The 19,588-nt window shown below is 36.7% G+C and overlaps 2 protein-coding genes and 2 long non-coding RNA genes across 4 annotated transcripts; 2 read left to right on the top strand and 2 right to left on the bottom strand.

Annotated features, from left to right (window-relative positions):
- The first annotated feature begins 143 nt into the window (after positions 1-143).
- LOC106176172 (sushi, von Willebrand factor type A, EGF and pentraxin domain-containing protein 1-like) lies at positions 144-13,041 on the top strand. The gene is made up of 9 exons (XM_087018183.1): positions 144-592; positions 1,060-1,257; positions 1,445-1,678; positions 7,075-7,170; positions 8,877-9,044; positions 9,338-10,357; positions 10,688-10,732; positions 11,259-11,349; positions 11,525-13,041. The coding sequence occupies exons 1-9, from the start codon at positions 520-522 to the stop codon at positions 11,982-11,984; spliced, it is 2,385 nt and encodes a 794-aa protein (XP_086874309.1). The 5' UTR covers positions 144-519; the 3' UTR covers positions 11,985-13,041.
- On the bottom strand, positions 2,370-4,234 carry LOC106172653 (uncharacterized). Its single transcript, XR_015335537.1, has 4 exons — positions 4,060-4,234; positions 3,103-3,195; positions 2,819-2,922; positions 2,370-2,630 (listed from the first exon to the last, which is right to left on the bottom strand). It is a non-coding gene; the product is annotated as an uncharacterized LOC106172653 (long non-coding RNA).
- LOC147760817 (uncharacterized) lies at positions 4,304-6,050 on the top strand. Its single transcript, XR_015335538.1, has 2 exons — positions 4,304-4,413; positions 5,111-6,050. It is a non-coding gene; the product is annotated as an uncharacterized LOC147760817 (long non-coding RNA).
- Positions 13,042-13,477: 436 nt separating the features above from the next.
- Positions 13,478-17,764, bottom strand: LOC106176164 (transmembrane protein 192-like). Its single transcript, XM_013558418.2, has 7 exons — positions 17,639-17,764; positions 17,024-17,167; positions 16,403-16,551; positions 15,761-15,864; positions 15,295-15,450; positions 14,709-14,805; positions 13,478-14,144 (listed from the first exon to the last, which is right to left on the bottom strand). Exons 1-7 carry the CDS (start codon positions 17,669-17,671, stop codon positions 13,997-13,999), a joined length of 831 nt encoding a protein of 276 aa, XP_013413872.1. The 5' UTR covers positions 17,672-17,764; the 3' UTR covers positions 13,478-13,996.
- Between the last annotated feature and the right edge of the window lie 1,824 nt (positions 17,765-19,588).

Here is a 19,588-nt window from a genome sequence, read left to right as displayed (position 1 = left end):
AATTGATTAAGTGTTTTGAAAATACGCAGAATCGAATGCACGCACGGCTTGCTTGTTACAAAAAATACAACCTTTACTCTTAGAAAGAATTGGAAATCCTCGAACTGATTACGTTGGATTCTCATTGTTAAATATGACATGACTTCGAATGGCAACATGTAACCAGGATTGAATAACTGTAATATAATTAGAATGTTATCATGTTGAATTCTGTACATGAACATATCACACTTTCGTATATCTATATAAATGATAGCGCGGTGGAGATAAAAGTGGGCACATATGTTAAACCAGACTCATATCACCGATAACTATCTGCCGAGACCGCCTTCATATATCCAGATGGAGGATTTTTGTAACGTTGTATATATGCGATGAAATATGTAGTTCGAAACTGGGTATGAACTTGGAATCTTTCCTGGTGTTAAGCGACGTGGCCTCCATATTTTGTTGCGGTGCCTAGAAGGAGAGAGCTGAAAAACCCTAAAAAACATTCAATTTCAGTGATGACAGACGAAAATGATGTCCATGATAACCGTTATCGCAACTATCATGTTCCTGATTGTACATCAACAGGATTTCACAGATGGAGGTAGTGAACTTTATGCACTTTAAGTCGACGCACACTATAAGTTACAGGCTCAGCTACCGTCCTGGACTGGTTTTGGGGGTTCTTTTTTCCTCAGTTTGATTAGAAAGCTGTTTGATCGTGATTTGCATGTCATGAGCTGAAATTATTAAACAAATATAGAAAAAGCAGAACAAAAGCTGAGCTCGCAGCTCTCAGTGTGCGTCTGCCCTTTGATAAGTCTACCCTTGGACATAAAAAAGAATACACTTTTATTATGTCCAAGGTCTACCCTAACATTTTGACTTATTTAACCGGTTAATTAATATCCTACACTTTTTTTAATGATATGACTCGTAACATCAACTCTATTTACATCCACATTTATACACGTTTTTCTTAAATCAATGTCCATAACTTACATGGTCTGTGGGGTTGCCTGTTTATTTTATGTCTGATATCGATACCAAAATGCCTTGACTCCACTGTAGAATGTCGACTTCCCGATGTGCCCCACTCAAAAGCAAAGACAAGCGGTGAAAATAAAGTTGTGAAAGCGTCAGATATCGTCCAGTCGTTCACTATCGTTCAAATCTCGTGTGAGCTGCCATTTATGATGGTGTATGGGGATTCAACGTTGACATGTCTTGACAATAAGGAGTGGATGGGAACAGTACCTGTCTGCGGCAGTAAGAGTTGCCTCTCTCTCTCTCTCTCTCTCTCTCTCTCTCTCTCTCTCTCTCTCTCTCTCAAACAATTAAAATTATTCCAAAGGTAGCACACGTGCAGAAGTTCTTTTGATTACTTTTATTAGTTCTTTCTGTCTTTTTCTGTGCTAGCTTAATTAACAAGCGTCGAATATCATCCAATTTTTAGTTCCAGAGACCGTTTTACAAGTCCGCACAGACCATCTCTATACCAAAGCGTACAGGCACATTAATGTCAGTCACGTGAAGCAGTGCGTGGATGCTTGCGCAGCAGAAGACAAATGCGTGTCGGTCACGTGGTCTGTAGGAACGGGTACTTGCTATATGGACAACAGCATGTCAAACTGCGAAGAGGGTTTTGGTTTTAGTGGAGGATTCCAGTATTTTTTTCATCATTGCTCAGGTAGTAGAAAAAAACAACATTTATTCCAGTAGGTCACTGGGGATAACACATAAATAGATAAACAAAGGTGCGCACGGTCAATTTAGTTGTAGGCCTATTACCACAGGGCGACCATCAGGCGTTTGTAAAATGGTACGTGTAGAAGTCCGTCGTTTATCTACGTGTGCCCTAGGATCCAAAATAATACACTGCATGAAAAATCAGCTTTTATAAATCTTGAAAGGCGATCAAAAGGCCTCCTTTTATTCACCTTCTCACACCTTTCCTAGACCTTTCGTTTTTTTAGGAAAGGTGTAAAAGACGATCTTTTGAATGACTTTTGTATAAGTGAAAAGGTATACAAATGGCCCACTTTTCTTCACCTTTTCTCTACACAAAAGTTTAACTTTCATAAACCTTTTGCTGCAAAAAGACGATCTTTTGCTTGAAGAAAAGGTATTCTCAAGTTCATCATTCATCAACTTTTTGCATGCTAAAAGGCATATGAATGACCCATATTTCTCTACCTTTTCCTGCTAAAAAGTCCAACTTTCAGATGCCTTTTGTGCAACTTTTCAGATACAAAAGATAACCTTTTAAAACCTTTTCATTTAAGAAAAGACTGCATTTTACCTTCTTTTGTTACGTATTTTAATGTAATATTTATTGCGGCGATTTAATAATATATTGATAAACAGAACAACACATGGTATAAATTTTAATAATTTATTCCATTATAACATTTTTGTGCTGGTTGCGCTTGTCTTTTGAAAGTTTTTTGATAATCCAAGGAAATTTGATTTTTTGTTTTGATAATCCAAGAAAGGCCCAGGAAATGTTCTCTAAATGTACTTTCAGCCAGATCCACTAGTCCTACTATATATGCGTAACTTCCCGCTCTCCTGGGAGTAGTTTTCCTGGAATCGTCTGTCAAGTGAACACTTTGCCTGCCCAAATCTTTGCCTTTTGCCTCCTGAAAAATAGGATGCATGCAATGATAAATGCTGTTTTGGATAACAGTTCATTTTAATGCTAATCAAATATGATAAAAACAATGGCAACTTTTATGATGTTAGAAGTATTTTCAAACTATGGACTTAAAGCCATCAAATGCTTAAAAGAGAGATTTTACAAGGTTTAAACATGATTCTATAATAGTACCTCCTTCCTTCTTTTCCATATTTTTTGTTTCAGCTCATCCAGTCCTTTTGCTTGTTTTAGAACATCCTCCTACTTTTCAGATCTGTAGTATCTTTTAATGGCACCTGGTAAATAAATTAAAAGAGTGAATTATTTGAGTGTAATATCATGCAAAAAGTTTTCAATTAGGGAAATATGAATAATGAAATAGCTACAAGTAATGATGAAAATATGCATTCATGATTACTGCTAGGCAACTTGATTGGGCCTTGTACAGAACTTACATAAGCTCCTGTATTACATACCCCATTCTTCTCTTCCAATTTTTTTTGCCTTAGTCCATCCACTTTGTTTGTTTGTTTTATGTGCTGTTCAGACAGCCTGTCTTTTAATAGCATCTGGAAAAGAAATAGATATTTTAAGATAGTGAATTATTTTAGTGTAATATCATACAAACAGTTTTCATTAATGAAAATATGAATGCTGAAATAACTACATGCAATGATGAAGATATTAATGATTACTGCTTAGGGTTCATACAGCAACACAAAAGCAAATTGAATGACTTCTGAGGCTCTAAATCAATAACTTTTCAATAACTCAATGCGCCATACTGTCATTTTTAAGTTTGCATAGAAAAGAGGTGCATCATTCACACAAACTTTGTATTTTAATGATAAAGAAACATGAGAAAAAAATTGACAGATTAAAAAGGGCATTCCCCCAGCATGTCTACATTCAGGTTAAAAACAAGGTTTGAAATAATCATTCGACAAATTTCTAACTGATCAAATCCCAGAATTTTTTAGGGAAAAATGATAAATACAAGCCCTTTGTAAGGCTAATAACAATTTCAAGTACTTTTAAAGTCATAAACAGACTGAATACATGTACAAGGGGCAATATATACTAGATTCAAGCACTTAAAGTGCTGTATGAACCCTGCGAGTGAACCAGTGCATTGATTATATAACCCTGCCTGGAATTTAGGTCAAGGAATGTAGGTCGACTCTATGGGATTAATACAGGCCAGTTATATACATGTACAGAATCTTTACTTGTACGCGGGGCCGTACTTTGACGTAAACTTTTTGCAGTGTTCTAATAAATAGGACAGAGTGTTTGATTAACAACTGTTTCACGATCGTGATAATCTTTTTTCAGCACGGTCTGTTCTTCGTGCATAAAACCCATCTTGGGCGTCCGTGACACGGTTGTTTGTTCCCTTATTATGATTGATTCAAATGTTATATTAGACCTACCTGATGCATTTACTCATTCTCTTCATCCTCCTCAGTTAAATTATCGCCGCAACAAATGCCATCTTGCAAAGAAGTCGACCATAATCAATACGGTGGCTTGGAAATTATATACTGTAACCGGCCTACACAGACTTACAGTCCGCGCATTTTTAACCGCCTGGCCTTGCGCATGCGCAGATAGTATGTAATGGGATATCTTTCGCGCCGATTCTCTAGCATTGACCTATAACGCAGTATTAATGGCAGAAAAGCTCGCACGGCAAGCTTTTTCTTCGTGTTTTACTCAATACTAAAACAGCAAGAGACAATAATATAGATCACTAAACACGGGGCAGACGGTCATCGTTTTACAAGGTAAGTGATATAGTGATTTCAGTATAATGTTCGCACAGTGTATGTTAACACAAATTATAGCAAAGCATGCTTCTGGGATTAAAGCGGGAATCTTTCTCGATGCACTGCATGTTGCAGGGTAATTTAGCCGTCTCTCGAGAAAGGATCGAGTTATACTGAGTTTCATTGGGCTTGGCTTTTGTCTGTTCTAACGTTTGACCTGTTACTCACTGTGGATTTTTGAAATATACAGTATGTGCACGTCCACGATACAGGGTAACAACAAGGGGTTGTCATTTTTAAAAGTGTTAGAATATTCCCATGTGTTGGATTACAAGGGGGTGCTTTAATGTGAAAGGGGATGGATTCGACTTAGACCCCATTTCCAGAGTTTAGATCGATCTACTTTAGATCTACCTAACTCCCTGGGGGTTCACGCTAAATAGCTGTCAGCCGAGTGGACACGAAAGTTAATTACCCCCTTACAGCTTGTAGTAGGCGGGACGGACATTTAAGCCGGATTCTCTGACAGTAATCTAGTGAGACTCCCCGCGGGGATAGATCAATCTAAAAGGTCTGGGAATACAGCCTTATACAACCGAAAATGACACTATTTAAAACAGCTGCACATTATAGAAAAGAATTAAGTTCTCAGAAAAATATTGTCAAGTGTTTTTGTCATGTCTCTATTATTCAGTATGTCTTTTCTTTTATAAAGGAATTGGGCGTCACAAGGATGAAAAAGCAGTGCCTGTCGTCACAAGAAAAGAGATGAACATCTAAAAGAAGGCTGCATTCCTGTGCTCCTGTTATACATGAATTCCCAGTCTGCAGCTACAATAGAAATTGTTAACCTACATGTATAACCTCTTTGTGTTTACCTCAGACCCCCTCACCGTCAGATTTATGGAATTAAACATGCTAAAATGGTAAAGGGGAGACTGACTCGCTCTGAGCAAGAGAATAAGTAAACAGTTATGTATGGTTGATAATTTTCCTCTGATATTAAGATTAACTACAGAAGTGTAAGCAAGATGAATGAAGGATATGCAAACAGTAACAGTCTGTCAGTAATATAACCAGTTCCAATATAAACAAATTCAAATTGCATAGTTGATTACTACCTATCTAACTTCGGTTAAATATTTCCATCATGCCCAGGGCCTTACTATTAGGGATTATGTAAAAGGTAAAACTTGCTCTCTGGAGTTTAAAACACATCATAACAATTTTAGAGTGGTTTTCTCCTTAGAAACGATCATCTGGTCAGGCAAACTATGGAGAGGTGACCTCTGACATTTATTGTAATTATAATTTTTGACTTGATACAATCAATGCTAATACTGACATAACTACAAATAACAAAGTTAGTGATGAGAGATCCTATAACCTTTTTTGTCAAGGAGGGGTGGTTTTCTGTTAAGAGACAATCCTCTAGCCAGGCAAATTATGGAGAGGTGACCTCAAACACTATTTTGACTTGGTGCAACCAATGCTATAATCCTGACATAATAAGCTACTGTCCAGAAGCATGGAGATTATTTCCTGTGAAAGTAATTATCTAGGCAAATATGGAGATGTGACCTCTGACATATTATTTTTTATTTGCTGTATTTAAGCCCTGACGATATTGGAATAAAAATTTAAGTTACTTTCGATTCTGAAAGTTGTTTGTCGTTTAAACCGTCAAAATTATATGTCTACCTCAAGTTAAATTCGGTGAACACTTCTTCTACTGCACTGAATGCTATATATTTATACATAAACTCCAGCCAATGCAAGATTGCATAATTATTTCTCCGAAATGCAAATCACCACATTCAATCTATCAGTTAAATACTTTAATCAAAGTGCAAAACATTTCATCATGCAAACAATTTGCAAAAGTATTCGCTTTTTCCATAATGCGCTTAATGTAAGATACGGAATTAAGTCCTGTACATAAAATAAATAGTATACATACAAAAGATCACCACGCATTATTATAAAATTAGTCTTAAGCTTTCAGAAAATAAAAGATAAACAAAATGTGACCTTTCCAGTTAACAAAAGCTGGAATGTAAGGTGGCCTTTCGTACTGTAAAAGGTGATAGTTGAACTTTTGAAAACTGAAAGTTAATGAAAATGTGAATGACGGTCTTTCCGAGAGGTAAAAGTTGATAAAAAGATGACCTTTTACAAATGAAAGGTGAAAGATGACCTTTTCGTCAGGAAAGGATGATGAAAGATGAGGGATCATCTTTCGATAACATTTTGTAGATGAATGAAAGGCGATAAAAGGTGTTTTTTCATGCAGTGATAGATCCTAGAGCTAAATAGTTGTACTTGAATATGCGGATAATATAACCCTTCTCTTCTGTAATATATTTCTTTATATATCTTTGTATAATATATCTATACACAATAAAAATGTAAAATTAGTATGTATCAATACAAAGTCCTCAAAATCTAATAGTAAGGCATTTTATTGCTTAGTAATTCTAATATCATTATAGAACTATTCTATGCCAAAGAAACATACCCAGGCTTCGTCAGGACATGAAGATGGTTGACACGTGGGTGTGTGTTTGTGCGCGCGTGTGCGTAATGGGGTTGTGTATATTTGGTCTTTTTTCACTTCAGTTCATTGACAACATGTCTTGTCAGATTAATAATAAAATATCACCTGTTGGTCTGTCCCAGGTAGTTCATGCAGCTCTCCCTGTGATGATGGTGCCTGTATAGATCGTACCACATGCGGATGTTATAAAGGTCGCTGTGGGAAAACCTGCGCAAATGGTAGGCCTACGTGGAGTCAAAGCCTAGACGTATAGTCGGCAAATAGTAAAATAGAGGGATATTTGTTGTCGTTTTAAACTACACACACTGGACAAAAGAAGTGTCACCCCCTAACTCAGAGTAATAAAAGTAGGCAGATTTTGGGTACTTATAATGCCTGGTCTACTTATAATGTGACAAATGAGTATAAAACCGCTATACCATGGATTTGTATTGTTGGTCTTGTACATGTACAGCAAATGTTATTCCTGTCTTCTTCCAATATGGCAAGATACAGGCAATTATCTAACGGTTATAGGTGCAAGTTATTAACCTGAAGAGGCGAAATATAAGCAATGTCAGAATATCGATACAATTGAATTGTTCAGTCAGAACCGTGCAGAGGGTCTGGTCTCGGTAAAGAAACACTGGATCAAGAGACAAATTGCCTCTGATGGGTCGTCCAAGAAAAAATACTGGCCGTGAAGACAGACGACTGATTTTGACGTCAAGGTTGTCAAAGTTCGACACTGCTTGTCAGTTGACAACACAGTGGAACAATTTCACACATAAGAATGTGTCTGTGAAAATTGCTAGGCGTCGGTTACATGCTCAAAGAGTGTACAGCAGGGTAGCAAGACTGAAACCTCTTATATCGTTACAAAACAGGCAACGTAGAGTAAACTAGGGTCAACAGGATCTGGAACTGGACAGTTCAGGGCAATTGGTCCTATATTTTTTTTCTGATGAGTGTCGCTTTGGTCTGACCTCTGATGACAGACGGGTACTATGTTGGCAAACTGCTGGTAAAGCATTTGAACCACATGCACTGAATTTTCGAACCCGGAGCAGCATATTCATCATGGTGTGGGGCTGCATCAGCATCCATGGCTTGGGCGAATTGATAGTGGTAAATGGAAATATGAATCACTAGAAATATATCGATGTTTTGGAGTCAGGCTTGCTACCATCTATTACTAACATGTTTGGTGACAGGAATTATCCCTTTGTTTACCAGGATGACAATGCTCCTTGTCACAGGCCCAGAGCAGTTGATGATTGGTTTGACCAACAGGACATTTGCAGGGTGATGTGGCCTGCCCAGATTCCAGATGCAAACATAATAGAAAATGTGTCTAATGTTATGTCAAAACTTTTGACAAATGCCCGTCTAACCAGCAGAGAAACTCTGTTATATTCAGTGTTTCATGCTTGGGCCATCATAAGCCCTGAACGCATCAGACAATTATATGACACTTTGCTTCGTAGACTGGCACCTATTATTAGGTCACGTGGCTATGCCACTAAGTACTAATTTTTGACTTGAAACTGCATATTTTGGTAGAATGTATATTTTGTTCTCATTTTGTGATTTTTTGTGAAATTTGATGTTAATAACATGATACCAGGAGCATATCATTCCACAGTCATTTATCTCCCCCATAGTATTGGCTCAGTAGGGGTGACACTTCTTTTGTCCAGTGTGTGTAAATGTGTAAGATCCAAGATAACTTGGATCGTGGTTAAAATGAATTCTGAACCAGTATTTTAATTTGATTAAGCTGGTTACATCCGCCAGTATACACGATAAGATGATATATGATGTCCACACACCCTTTTTTTTTTTACAAATGACACAGTGAAAGTTTTGAAAAAAAATTAAAAATTTCATTGTTATATTAGCTTACATACTACAAATGACCTTCAACCTTTTTTCACGTATGTAGAAACAACATGTGACGTTTCACCGGTCAACACTGTGGACAATTTCACCAGTGTTGTTAGATACGGAGAAAAGGTCAGTTATCGATGTCACAGTGGGTTTGCCACAGCTGGGAAGAGCTCGGGAACAGCGACGTGTATGGTCAACGGTTTCCTGGACCATCCAATTCACTGTGAGTATCCAGACGTCTCATCAATATGTTTCACAACCAAATCATTGTTAAGCTCTTTGTATTTGTTATGATGAGGCATGGGCATGTCAAATTATGTTGTGGGTATTGTAGTATAAGTACTGCCTGTAATACATGTACTACATCTACTACTACTTCTTCTACTACTAGGCCTACTACTACTAATTGATCAGGAAGCAATTATAAAAAATAATTTATACCCTAATCGAACATTTTAAATTTTTTTCTATAAACCGCTTCTGTAATGGTGAAAATCCTAATATATATTTTATAAGGCAAACAAGTCACGTGCCAGTTTCCCGAAATAGATGAAAATATGGTTATGTTGTCAAAGAGAGGCACTTTTTACGTCGACAATTCAGTTTTCGTCTTATGCAAGACAGGGTTTCGATTTCCGAACTGTACCAAAATCAGCAGTTTTACATGCAGAGAAGACGGTCGTTTTCATCCAAAGCTTCAGAGATGCGAGCGAATCCAATGCCCAGTTCCAGACGAAGATACCAACCTGTTAGCCTTAAGCACACCTCCGTATGTTTATCTAGATTATGTGGAATTTCGTTGCGAAGACGGTTACGCCGTCCCTGGGAGGGATGACGACACACTGGGCGCGGTCTGTTCTGGGTCAGGAGTCTTCGATTTTGGTGGGATGGATTTTGGAAACGGTTCGACAAATATCCCAGTCTGCACTCCTAAACTGTGTCCAAATATGAGACTTCCACCTGGAATTAAACTTCTAGGCCAACGACACACCTCGACAAGAAGTGGTCCCATAATTGATATTAAATGCCGACCTGGATTTATTTTTGAAAATGGGAACGATTCTGTCTCCATTCCGTGCCGAAAAAATATTACCCTCGGATATGACTTTCCAAACTGTGTTAGACGCGCATGCACGATAGCAAATGACACTCAGATGGACTTCGATCTCGATGACAACAGAAATGCACACCAGCCTATTTATTTTGAAGATACAGTTAAAATGAAATGCAAACGAGGCTATAAGTTCCCAGATGGTGCCACATCTCGTGTTGTAACGTGTGGAGAGAGTGGTGACTTTCATCCGATATGTGCGGGCGTGCGATGTAAGCTGCCAAAAGTAAACAATGGAGTGCTAGTCGCACCAACTTCTGGGAACTATGAATACGGAGACGTAGCCACCTTCACCTGCGAGTCCGGCAAGACGATTAAGTTTGTTGCTGCCAATGGTGTCGTGGGGTACAGTGAAAATAACTCTATTTCAGACCGGTGCACAATGCATGGAGAGTTCGGGATTCTAACAGTTAGCTGTTCCTCAGGTAAGAATCAACTAAGGCTTGATTTCTGCGAACCAGCTCAAGACGCATCCTATGTATATATCTCCATGTAACCGTCTCGAGTTATGTGCTACCTTATTCTTTTAGCTCAATTTCCCGTTTCTTGAGAGAGAGAGAGAGAGAGAGAGAGAGAGAGAGAGAGAGAATAGTCAAATTTCCTCCAGATCTTGTAGTAGACATTCACCTTAAAAAGTAAGCTAGTCATTACTACGTTTGAAAAGGCCAATGGCGTACTTGTTAAGCCTAGTGACATTCGTGAACTCGTCTTTTTGAGGCTATACGTGTAAATGGTTACATTTTAATTTCACACAGGGCCAAGTGCAGAAAAGCAAGCAATAGAGGCATCAGCAAATTCAGGTAGGACTCGTGCACATAGTACCTTTACCTAGCTTTGTTCTTATAGTATTTCTAAATCACGGAAAGCATTGTCTGGTATAAAGTCGTTAGTCATGCAACGAAAGATATGGGAACAGTCTCCCATTGAAGGATTTTCATCCACAGCAACTGTGGGAATAAATTATTTACAAGAGAAACATCTAGCAAGAAAAAGGTATTTCCTTAAGGTACGCAGCATTTGTATGTTATAGGTCGAATACATTATAAATCACAGGTTGTCAAAAAGCTTTTCAACCGCCTTTTGCTTACATAGAAAGATTCATGGCGATTTGAAATTTCTGATTCAACACGTTTATCACTTTAATAAAAGTTGTAAAGAGCAGGTATATCTTGGGAAGAGAATACCTTGTGCTGATATTGTTCCATTTTCTCTTTTTTTTTGTTTTTGCTTTTGCAAGTTGTTTCAACGTTTTTGCGTGTCCATTTATGTTAATTTTATAAATTCTGATCAGTTAATCGGAAAACAAGTTATGATAAATATTTATAGGTGATGTTGGTCCGATGGTTGGTGGCTTGACAGCTGCTGTTCTTGTAATTGCCTTCATCGTTGGTATAGCACTTTATGTAAGGCATCTCAGGTAACGGTTCGCTTCTATTATCATTTAAAGTAAATTGAGATTAAAATATATGATTCAACTTAAAAATAGTGCTGCTTTGTAATGCTACGGCTTATCAAACTTCTTTTTCGTCTAGCATTGCTAGAAAAATAAGGACACAAAAAAGCAACACATCAAAAATACTTTCTATTTTTAGGAAAAGTTCTGTGGGAGACCTGGCATTTGCCTCTATGGACTCCAATCGCACTGATGATCAGTCGAGGAAGAATCCTGATATGTACGTATACGTAGAAAACGACTTCACCAGGATCGCTAGATGGCAAATTCACGACCAAGAAACAAAACCTCAAAGAACTGAGCAACGATCCCAAACAGGACATAAGAATGGTCCGACAGAGGGCAGCACTACAAATGCATGCGGCATCAAACAAGATACGCTCGACCTGTCGGATGATGTAATATTGGTAGAAAATGAACTCTATAAGTCAGATCTAGAGGCAGACGACAAAGAAAGGACCAATGAGAGCGATTATTATAGTGAAGCCCGTTACTCTAAAGTTGGCGAGAGCGAAGACGTAGAGAATACGGCATATGATAGCGTTATTCTTCTAGTGGACAATGAAATATACGAATCTGGCAATGACGTCGGACAGTGAGCGGCTCGCTTGATGGCCTCATGGTTACCAATGAGATGTACTGTTAGGTCATTTGTTTGACGTCAGAGTGCCCACCTTAATAAGTGAACAAGGGCTCACGTGCGCTTTTCTCTAATTAATTCCGTGAACAGGAAAAACTCTGCTAAATTTTTATATACAGCTGCTTTTGGTCTCCACAATTTTAGTTCAACTATACGGCATATATTCTAGGCACATCGCAGGCTGCTCAAATGATTCTGACATAAGGCAATTTGGATATGAAACGGGCACGTTTATACTCGCAGTCGCAACTTTAATTTACAGTAAACCAGTGCACCCATCGATATTAATATCTTAAATCGAAACATAGCGAACTTGGACTGTCAGATGGAGTCGTCTAACACAAATCACGTGTTTTTATCATTTGCTTGTGCATGCACTTTAGATATTACAAGGACGCAGAAACCGACTTAACATACGGCTGGAAACTAAATATAGCAAAGCTGGCAAATATACAGACAAACAGAAAATCACTGCAACAATATGCACAGACAAGGCAGCAAAGCTACGAAATGGACAGATATGTTGGTATATATTGGAAATATCAAAACTAATGGAAGCAGTGGCATTGAAAGATAACTTTACATCCACACCTGAAAAAATTATTTGTGGAAAATGAAAAAAAAAAAAAGAAAGAAATCACACGAAAACTTCAAATTCAATCAGGCTAGTTTTCGAACTCGAACAGTGATAAGCCCTGTGAATCCCTTATACAAATTTGGGAATAATTAGTACCACTGCTTTGCTTAAAATTATTGTGTTTACCAGTAAAACAGTATTGTAGAAGTGCCTGGCGACGACAAACGTGACGCCTGTCCGTAATAGAAATGTACACGGGGGAATGTTATGTATAAAAATGGCCATATCTTCTTTGGAGCTCATATCTGTACAAAGCCAAAAGTCCCTATACTTATTTCACAGATCTCCTGCTTTCTATTGTCCAAAGATTATTTAGAACTTATGGTGAATAAAAAACTTTTTCACAAATTTGTCAGCGCCTGATAGAACTTCTGCTACGATAACGATGTTAGTGACCAGAAATTTAAAAAATAAGTACGTCTTGTTTGGTCCGTAACTGTTTCTACATTTTACTTTCATTATTGGTATAAAATACCTTGAGTTTTTGTTGCTAAAATTTAGACGAAGCATCACACCAAAATATTCTTTACATTGCCATGGAGAATATGTTTTTGGCTTCGTCTATCTGTTTGCCTGTTAGCAACATTTTGTAAAAATCGGGTATGAGTAAGCTCATCACCTGTAATATTTTTTATGGGTACGTATGGGACGAAGACAGCCAAGATAAGAAGTGACTTGGTGCATTTGAAGCGCAGTGTGTGTAAAAAGAGACAAATACCAGAATAATCATTTTACTCAAAGAACCTTGTTCCATCCCCTTGAAAAAGAAGCAGTGAGTTTGTAAAAATACTATAAAAAGTATAACTCAAATAAAATAAAGCTTTAACCATTTATATTTGATAGACATGCAGATAGACTGTGTACATAGAAAGCTTTCAAGGTGTTACCTTGAAGTTAAATAAAAAAATGCAGTGCATCTCTCTTACAAGTTATTGTCCATATTAGGTTTAACACATTCATAAATGTTCGTTAAAATTATATTGTCATACAATATTGTTCGCCTTACTCAAACCCTAATATATCCATACATATCAAAAGTTTGTAAGTTTAAAGTCACAATTCATGATGGATATTCAGGTCTTCAAGATAATGCTGTAGAAATGCAGTTAAAATTTCAGATAATTCAACGTAAAGTCTGTCTTAAATTCTCCATAACAGTGAGCCATTTTCCTCCTCCACGATAAAGTGAACTTTTCAGTTGCTAAAGAACTGATCACAAACTTTGCTGTTTTGACTTTGACTTATCACTGTAGACTATAATGCATCCCCAATGAGAAGAACACAAAGTGGTCAGCAAAATTTAAACATTCATTTCCATAAATCAAAATGTACATTTAACTTGGGTTCACAGGTCGTGAGCCGCTGTCATTTAGCTGGCGTGTGAGTTGCAGTATTTTCTTGCCTAAGTTTGCATTGTGTTGTTTTAAATATTTGATCATGTCTGCCTGCTTCTCCAGTACTTCATCCAAGTAATCTTCCTCCCTAGCAATAAATGAATAAATGAATATTAAAATAAATATTAAAAATTGGGAGATTTCAACACAACTCAAAATTGTTATATGAAGTTGGTGAACTGATCTTTCTGAGTTCATCAACATTATGGATTAGAGGAGAAAATACAACTAATGAGAGCTTCTGTTCATTTTCATGCCATTATTTATCTCAACATATGCCAATTTTTATTATCATGGATCAATAAAAGAGTGTAGCAGGTTGGGCACCGTGCCCTGCGAGCTATTTTAAGGGGGCACCAATGTGAGGTTTAGCCAGCGATGAGAGCAAAAAAGAAGCAATTTGTGTCGGAAAAGTATGGTCTAATTAAAAATGTTGACCTAATTGACTTGTACCCTTGAGGTGATTCCATGGCAAATTTATCTAAATGGATGTCAGCTATTTATACAGTAATACAATTTTTGAATCCATGTCTGATGCATTAACCATTTCTGTAGACAAGGTCCCTGACCAATAATCCAGAGAAACCATGGACTTGTCCTTGAAACAATGATTATTTCTTTGATTTCCATTGAATTGTTATTGTTTTCTTACCTGAAACCCGTGTCAGAGTGAGAGTGAAGATATGAGGACATGTCTTCTCTTTGGACATCAGGTGGAGCCCTCTGGCGATTAAAACGGACTGTATGAACTGAAAAAATATTTTGGAGCTGTGCATTAAATCAGTCTTCATCAAGTATTGTCACATATCACACGATCTTTAAACATGGTATCTATCAGTGCCCACAAATAAATTTGATGAGATCTTGGTTTTCAGCACTAGGGTTCTGGAAGCTTCTGGCCCAAAAGTTAAATACATGTAAGAAAAAACAAAATTAAAATAAAGTTTAAAACATGGATGTGCAAATAATACTTTTCCATTGCTTTATCAGTCACCTGGGCAACCACAGCCAGGCATGTGCTTTGAACCACTGGTAGATCTCAACTGCCTAGATTATGAAATTAAAGTTTTGTACTTTTAAACATGAAATGACACTTGCAATGCTGCACTTCTTTCTCATATCTATTATTTCAAAATCTATTTTTTTAAATAATAGATTTAAAATATCTTAGCTGGAGGCTAAGATAAATAAATAAATAAATAAATAAATAAATAAATAAAGCTGCAGACTCTCCTCACCTATATGTACTATAATACAGGGCAACATAACAGCCACTTCTATGGACACAGCTATCTGCAGGAAGTTTGTTCGAGTGAGATGAAGACTGGAGCATGCTGTGTCAGAGTGGCAGTAGTCTTGTAGTAGCATCACTAACACAGTCAACATTGCATGAGCTGAAAGTTCAAAAATGTCCTTTCAAGATAATTATGTAATCTCGCTAAAATTGGCTAGCCGAATATATCAGCCTTTAAAAGATCATCACTATCATATTTTTGAAAAATGATTTTATCTTTTTATATTTACACTATGCTGACTATTTCTTTTTTATGTTAATTCAAATTTTTGTATATGTTTTACAGCATTATCAATTTTTCAGCTTTTCAATGCATACTATGTTTTTACATAATCATAAACTGCCTGATTAAAATGATTTTGTTTGATTCACTTTTTCATTTGTTCTTTATCAAAAGTATGATATCCTACCTCCAGAACTAATAAGTAGTGGTGCCCTTCTTATGTTCCTCGTTTTCCTGTAGAATTCTAAATACCCCCTGTAGCGGTTCACATTATGGTGATGTCTTTTGTATCTGAATAAGGATTTAAGTGTCTGGTAGCATTCTTTATGGTGTATATCTCCTACATCTGGTAATCACATATATATATATATATATATACATAAAATATCTGGACTCACACTCACTTGGCTTTCACCAATTTGCTAACATGTTCAACTGAATAATGTTTTCTTCGATAAGAGTATATATATATATATATATATATATATCAAGAGTATATATATATATATCAAGACAAGTTGCATGGAATTTATGATGTTTTTCCAGTTTGATATGTGAATGTAATTCCAATATGTGTCATTACACTACTCACTGAGTAGTATATTATACATCGGACCCGAGTAGTGTTCATTAATGCTCTGAGTAAAAGACCTGTGAACTATATATTCCCTTGGGCCAAATAGTTATACACACAGATATTTATAATAACAGTGTATGACACAAGAAAACAGTTAACATCTGTATGATATTGTCTTATCTGTCAAATAAGAAAAAAAATCATTTTCTGATATATTTCCTTGTCTGTCATACTTAAAATATTCCGTCTTACCTGTCAAATAGTAGAAACACGAACCAGGTACAGGCATGAGTATATATAGTGATGGCATACGATGACAGTCCACAGACTGGGGGGTCATCCTTGCCGTCCCCTGGGGGACAGTACAGGGGAACCACAAATGTAATCACCTCAATGCCAACCTGAAGTCAAAACATCAATTTTAAAGGTAAAGAGAAAAAGCATGCCATTGAAAGGTTAAGTAGTTCAAGGTTGATCAAAATGCTGCATAATCAGTTTGCTGTTATGTTCATTAAATATGGTACTCTTACAGTGTACTTCTTTCTCCATACCTGCAGTATCCCATCTACCTCTGCCCTCTCTTTCTCTCTGTATCTCTCTTCCATCTCTCCCTCCCTCCTCTCTTTCCTTCCATTTCTCTCCCCTTCCCTCCCCACCTCTCTCTCTCTCCCACCCTGCCTCCCTCTTTTCTCTCCTTTAATCTCTCTCTCTCTCTTCCTCATTTTCTCTCTCTCCCCTCCCCCTCTCTCTCTCTTTCTTTCTCTCCCTCCCTCTCTCTCCTCTCTTTCTCTCTCCATCTCACTTTCTCCTCCTCTCTTTCTCTCAATGAGTTCTTTCACAACTTCAAGGGTCCCAGGTCTCCAGATAACTCACCATAATCAGCAGTTCCAAGGCCAGTGCCCATGTGATAGGAATCTTATAAAATGGGGGAGTGTAGTCAGCAGACAGAACCACAGAGTCTAACAAAGGATCGTCAGAATCATAGTTGATTGAATTTTCCCTATCAAAGAAAACTCCCTGGAATTAATGGAAATATAATTCAATGAAGTGACATTTACCTTTACATCTTTATAAAAGAGGACGGAATGTAAGAATAATAACTGTAAAATATTAGTACTTAAAGGCATAGGTCTACAAAATGAATTATAAAAAAGGCCTACTGTACATGCTTCAAAAATATAAAATATCACCTGCAGGTGCATGTACAACATGAACAGGTAAATACGCACACCAATAACAACAGAGTGGTCAGATCATAAATTAAATAATACAATATATTTCTGATATTTATTTTGCCTTTATCACAAATGACAATGATGAATAAATTAACGGTAAAATAACATTTGATCCACTTCCTTAATATATATCAGACTGCACAAGACGAGGAAGTCCACCTAGAGTTCTATCAAAAGCAACGATTTCCAGCCTCAATTTTTGGAGCAAACTAGCAACATGAATGACACCTAACATTGTAAGTGAAATACTCACTCCCTGCCTTCTCTGATCCCCTAAGCTAACCATGTTTTAAAATTAAATTACAGACATCTAGTGCTCGAGTTTGTGCGACCTTGACCTTGACTATGTTGTAAACTTCAATCTCCATTGCAAAAGAACCAAGAAAAGATAGCCTTCGACTTAATTTTGCTCATTTAACATGTATCATGGTATAAGGTGGTTTAGTTTTATTTAACTTTAGGTCATTCACCAAAGCTTTATTTATAATGTTACTTCAACGAGACATACATTTTAATGAACTTACTTTTTACTTAGGTTGCAATGCCGATTCAAGTAGCTAACACATTCATAAGAAAAATTCAGTCCGTTTTTGGTGAGCTGCAGCTTTGTTAGAGCACCAGGGCTTTTTAAAACTTTTAAGACAAATGGACGAAATTGAATTCACTGTAATAGCATAAACTATTTAGACTAGAATACTGAAATACATAGGCTATAGGGGCCTATTTAAAAATATAAATAAATACAAATAAGTAGGTCTAAATGAAAATAGGCCTATATATATGCCTCTATGTAGACTCTACAGTGCCGGATTAACGGGGGTAGGGGGGAGAGGGTCAGGGGATCCTGCCCCCCTCCCCCTTCGATTTCATTAACATGTCGGTCACAATGTGTTTCATGATTACCAAATAATGCATTCATCAAAGTAAGGCTTTAGGTCAGACAATAGTTGTTAGTTTGTTAACGAGTGCGATCCAACCTCATTTGCCATTTTTAGGAAACAAGATTGTTTAGGGATCAATTCAAAAGAAAAATGCATTTGGCATTTGTTTGGTAGGCGGAAGAATTTGCAAAAGATTCGCTGTTTTAACTCTCTCAAATCACCCACAGTGTGGATTTTACATTTCTCCCCCACCCCAGAAAAAAATAAAAACAAATAAATAACCCAACATCTACAACTGCCATATATTGTAGACCAACTTATTAATTTTGTCTGGCCTTAATAATTGATTCATGATAATTGATTTAGAATTACTCTGAGATATGGCAAAGAATTCGAAAAAAAGATGGAAACTTCTCAAGACTGAGACAAAATTGATCACTGAAAAAAAAGACCTGAGCCTATATACGTCTATTATTTTCAACACAAGTGAAGTGTAAAGAACAAAGAAAAGGAACTAGAAGTAAATGTTTTTTTACTTATATATAGAAACAACCACCCATTGTTGCGAAAACTGAATGACGCATTGTGATTTTGTGAAAGAACAACAATTTACGCTCAGGATAAATTTGTACCAATCCATCAATTTCAATTATAGATCATGATTACCTGAAGTAGTAAAAATTTACAACGTGTTAGTGTGTGCGTGTGTATAAGAGAGAGAGAAGCAGCCTAAATTCCAGGAGCAGCACTGTCCATAAAATAAAAATTGAACTAGGAACTAATTGTACTCTAAAATCACAAATAAACAGTTTTCTGTATCTTTAATATGCTTTACGGAAAAACAGGAATATGAGGGGTCTAGATCTAATAAAATTGCATCAATCATTTTTAAAATCTGTTTAAGACAAGGAGGTGGGTTGAACTTCAGCAATAAAAGTATAGTAATGCATTTTATAATGATATAATGCAAATAAAGCGAAACTTAAAAAAAAATCTTTCAATACACTGAGACACTCCTACAAAATTCAGCCCGTTAACATTTCAACCCAGCCATTCATCACACCACAGTACCATCTTTGTTCGACGCATGTGTTCCTCTCTCATTAGCAGAGCTTAACAGTCAGGGGCACGCAAGGTTCTCATCATTTGATGGTGGCTTGGAAGTCGGCGGTAGTACAATTCAAGAGGACGACGTTTTCGGCCAAGAACAATTGAAAAACGGACTCCCGACACGAAAAGCGTTTCTCTCTAATAATAATAATAATAATAATAATAATAATAATAATAATAATAATAATAATAATAATAATAATAATAATAAT

The sequence above is a fragment of the Lingula anatina genome, chromosome 7, assembly GCF_051362555.1.
Source record: "Lingula anatina isolate TDL-2025a chromosome 7, LinAna3.0, whole genome shotgun sequence".
Taxonomy (NCBI): Eukaryota; Metazoa; Brachiopoda; class Lingulata; order Lingulida; family Lingulidae; genus Lingula; species Lingula anatina.
This window is presented reverse-complemented; position numbering and strand designations above follow the sequence as displayed.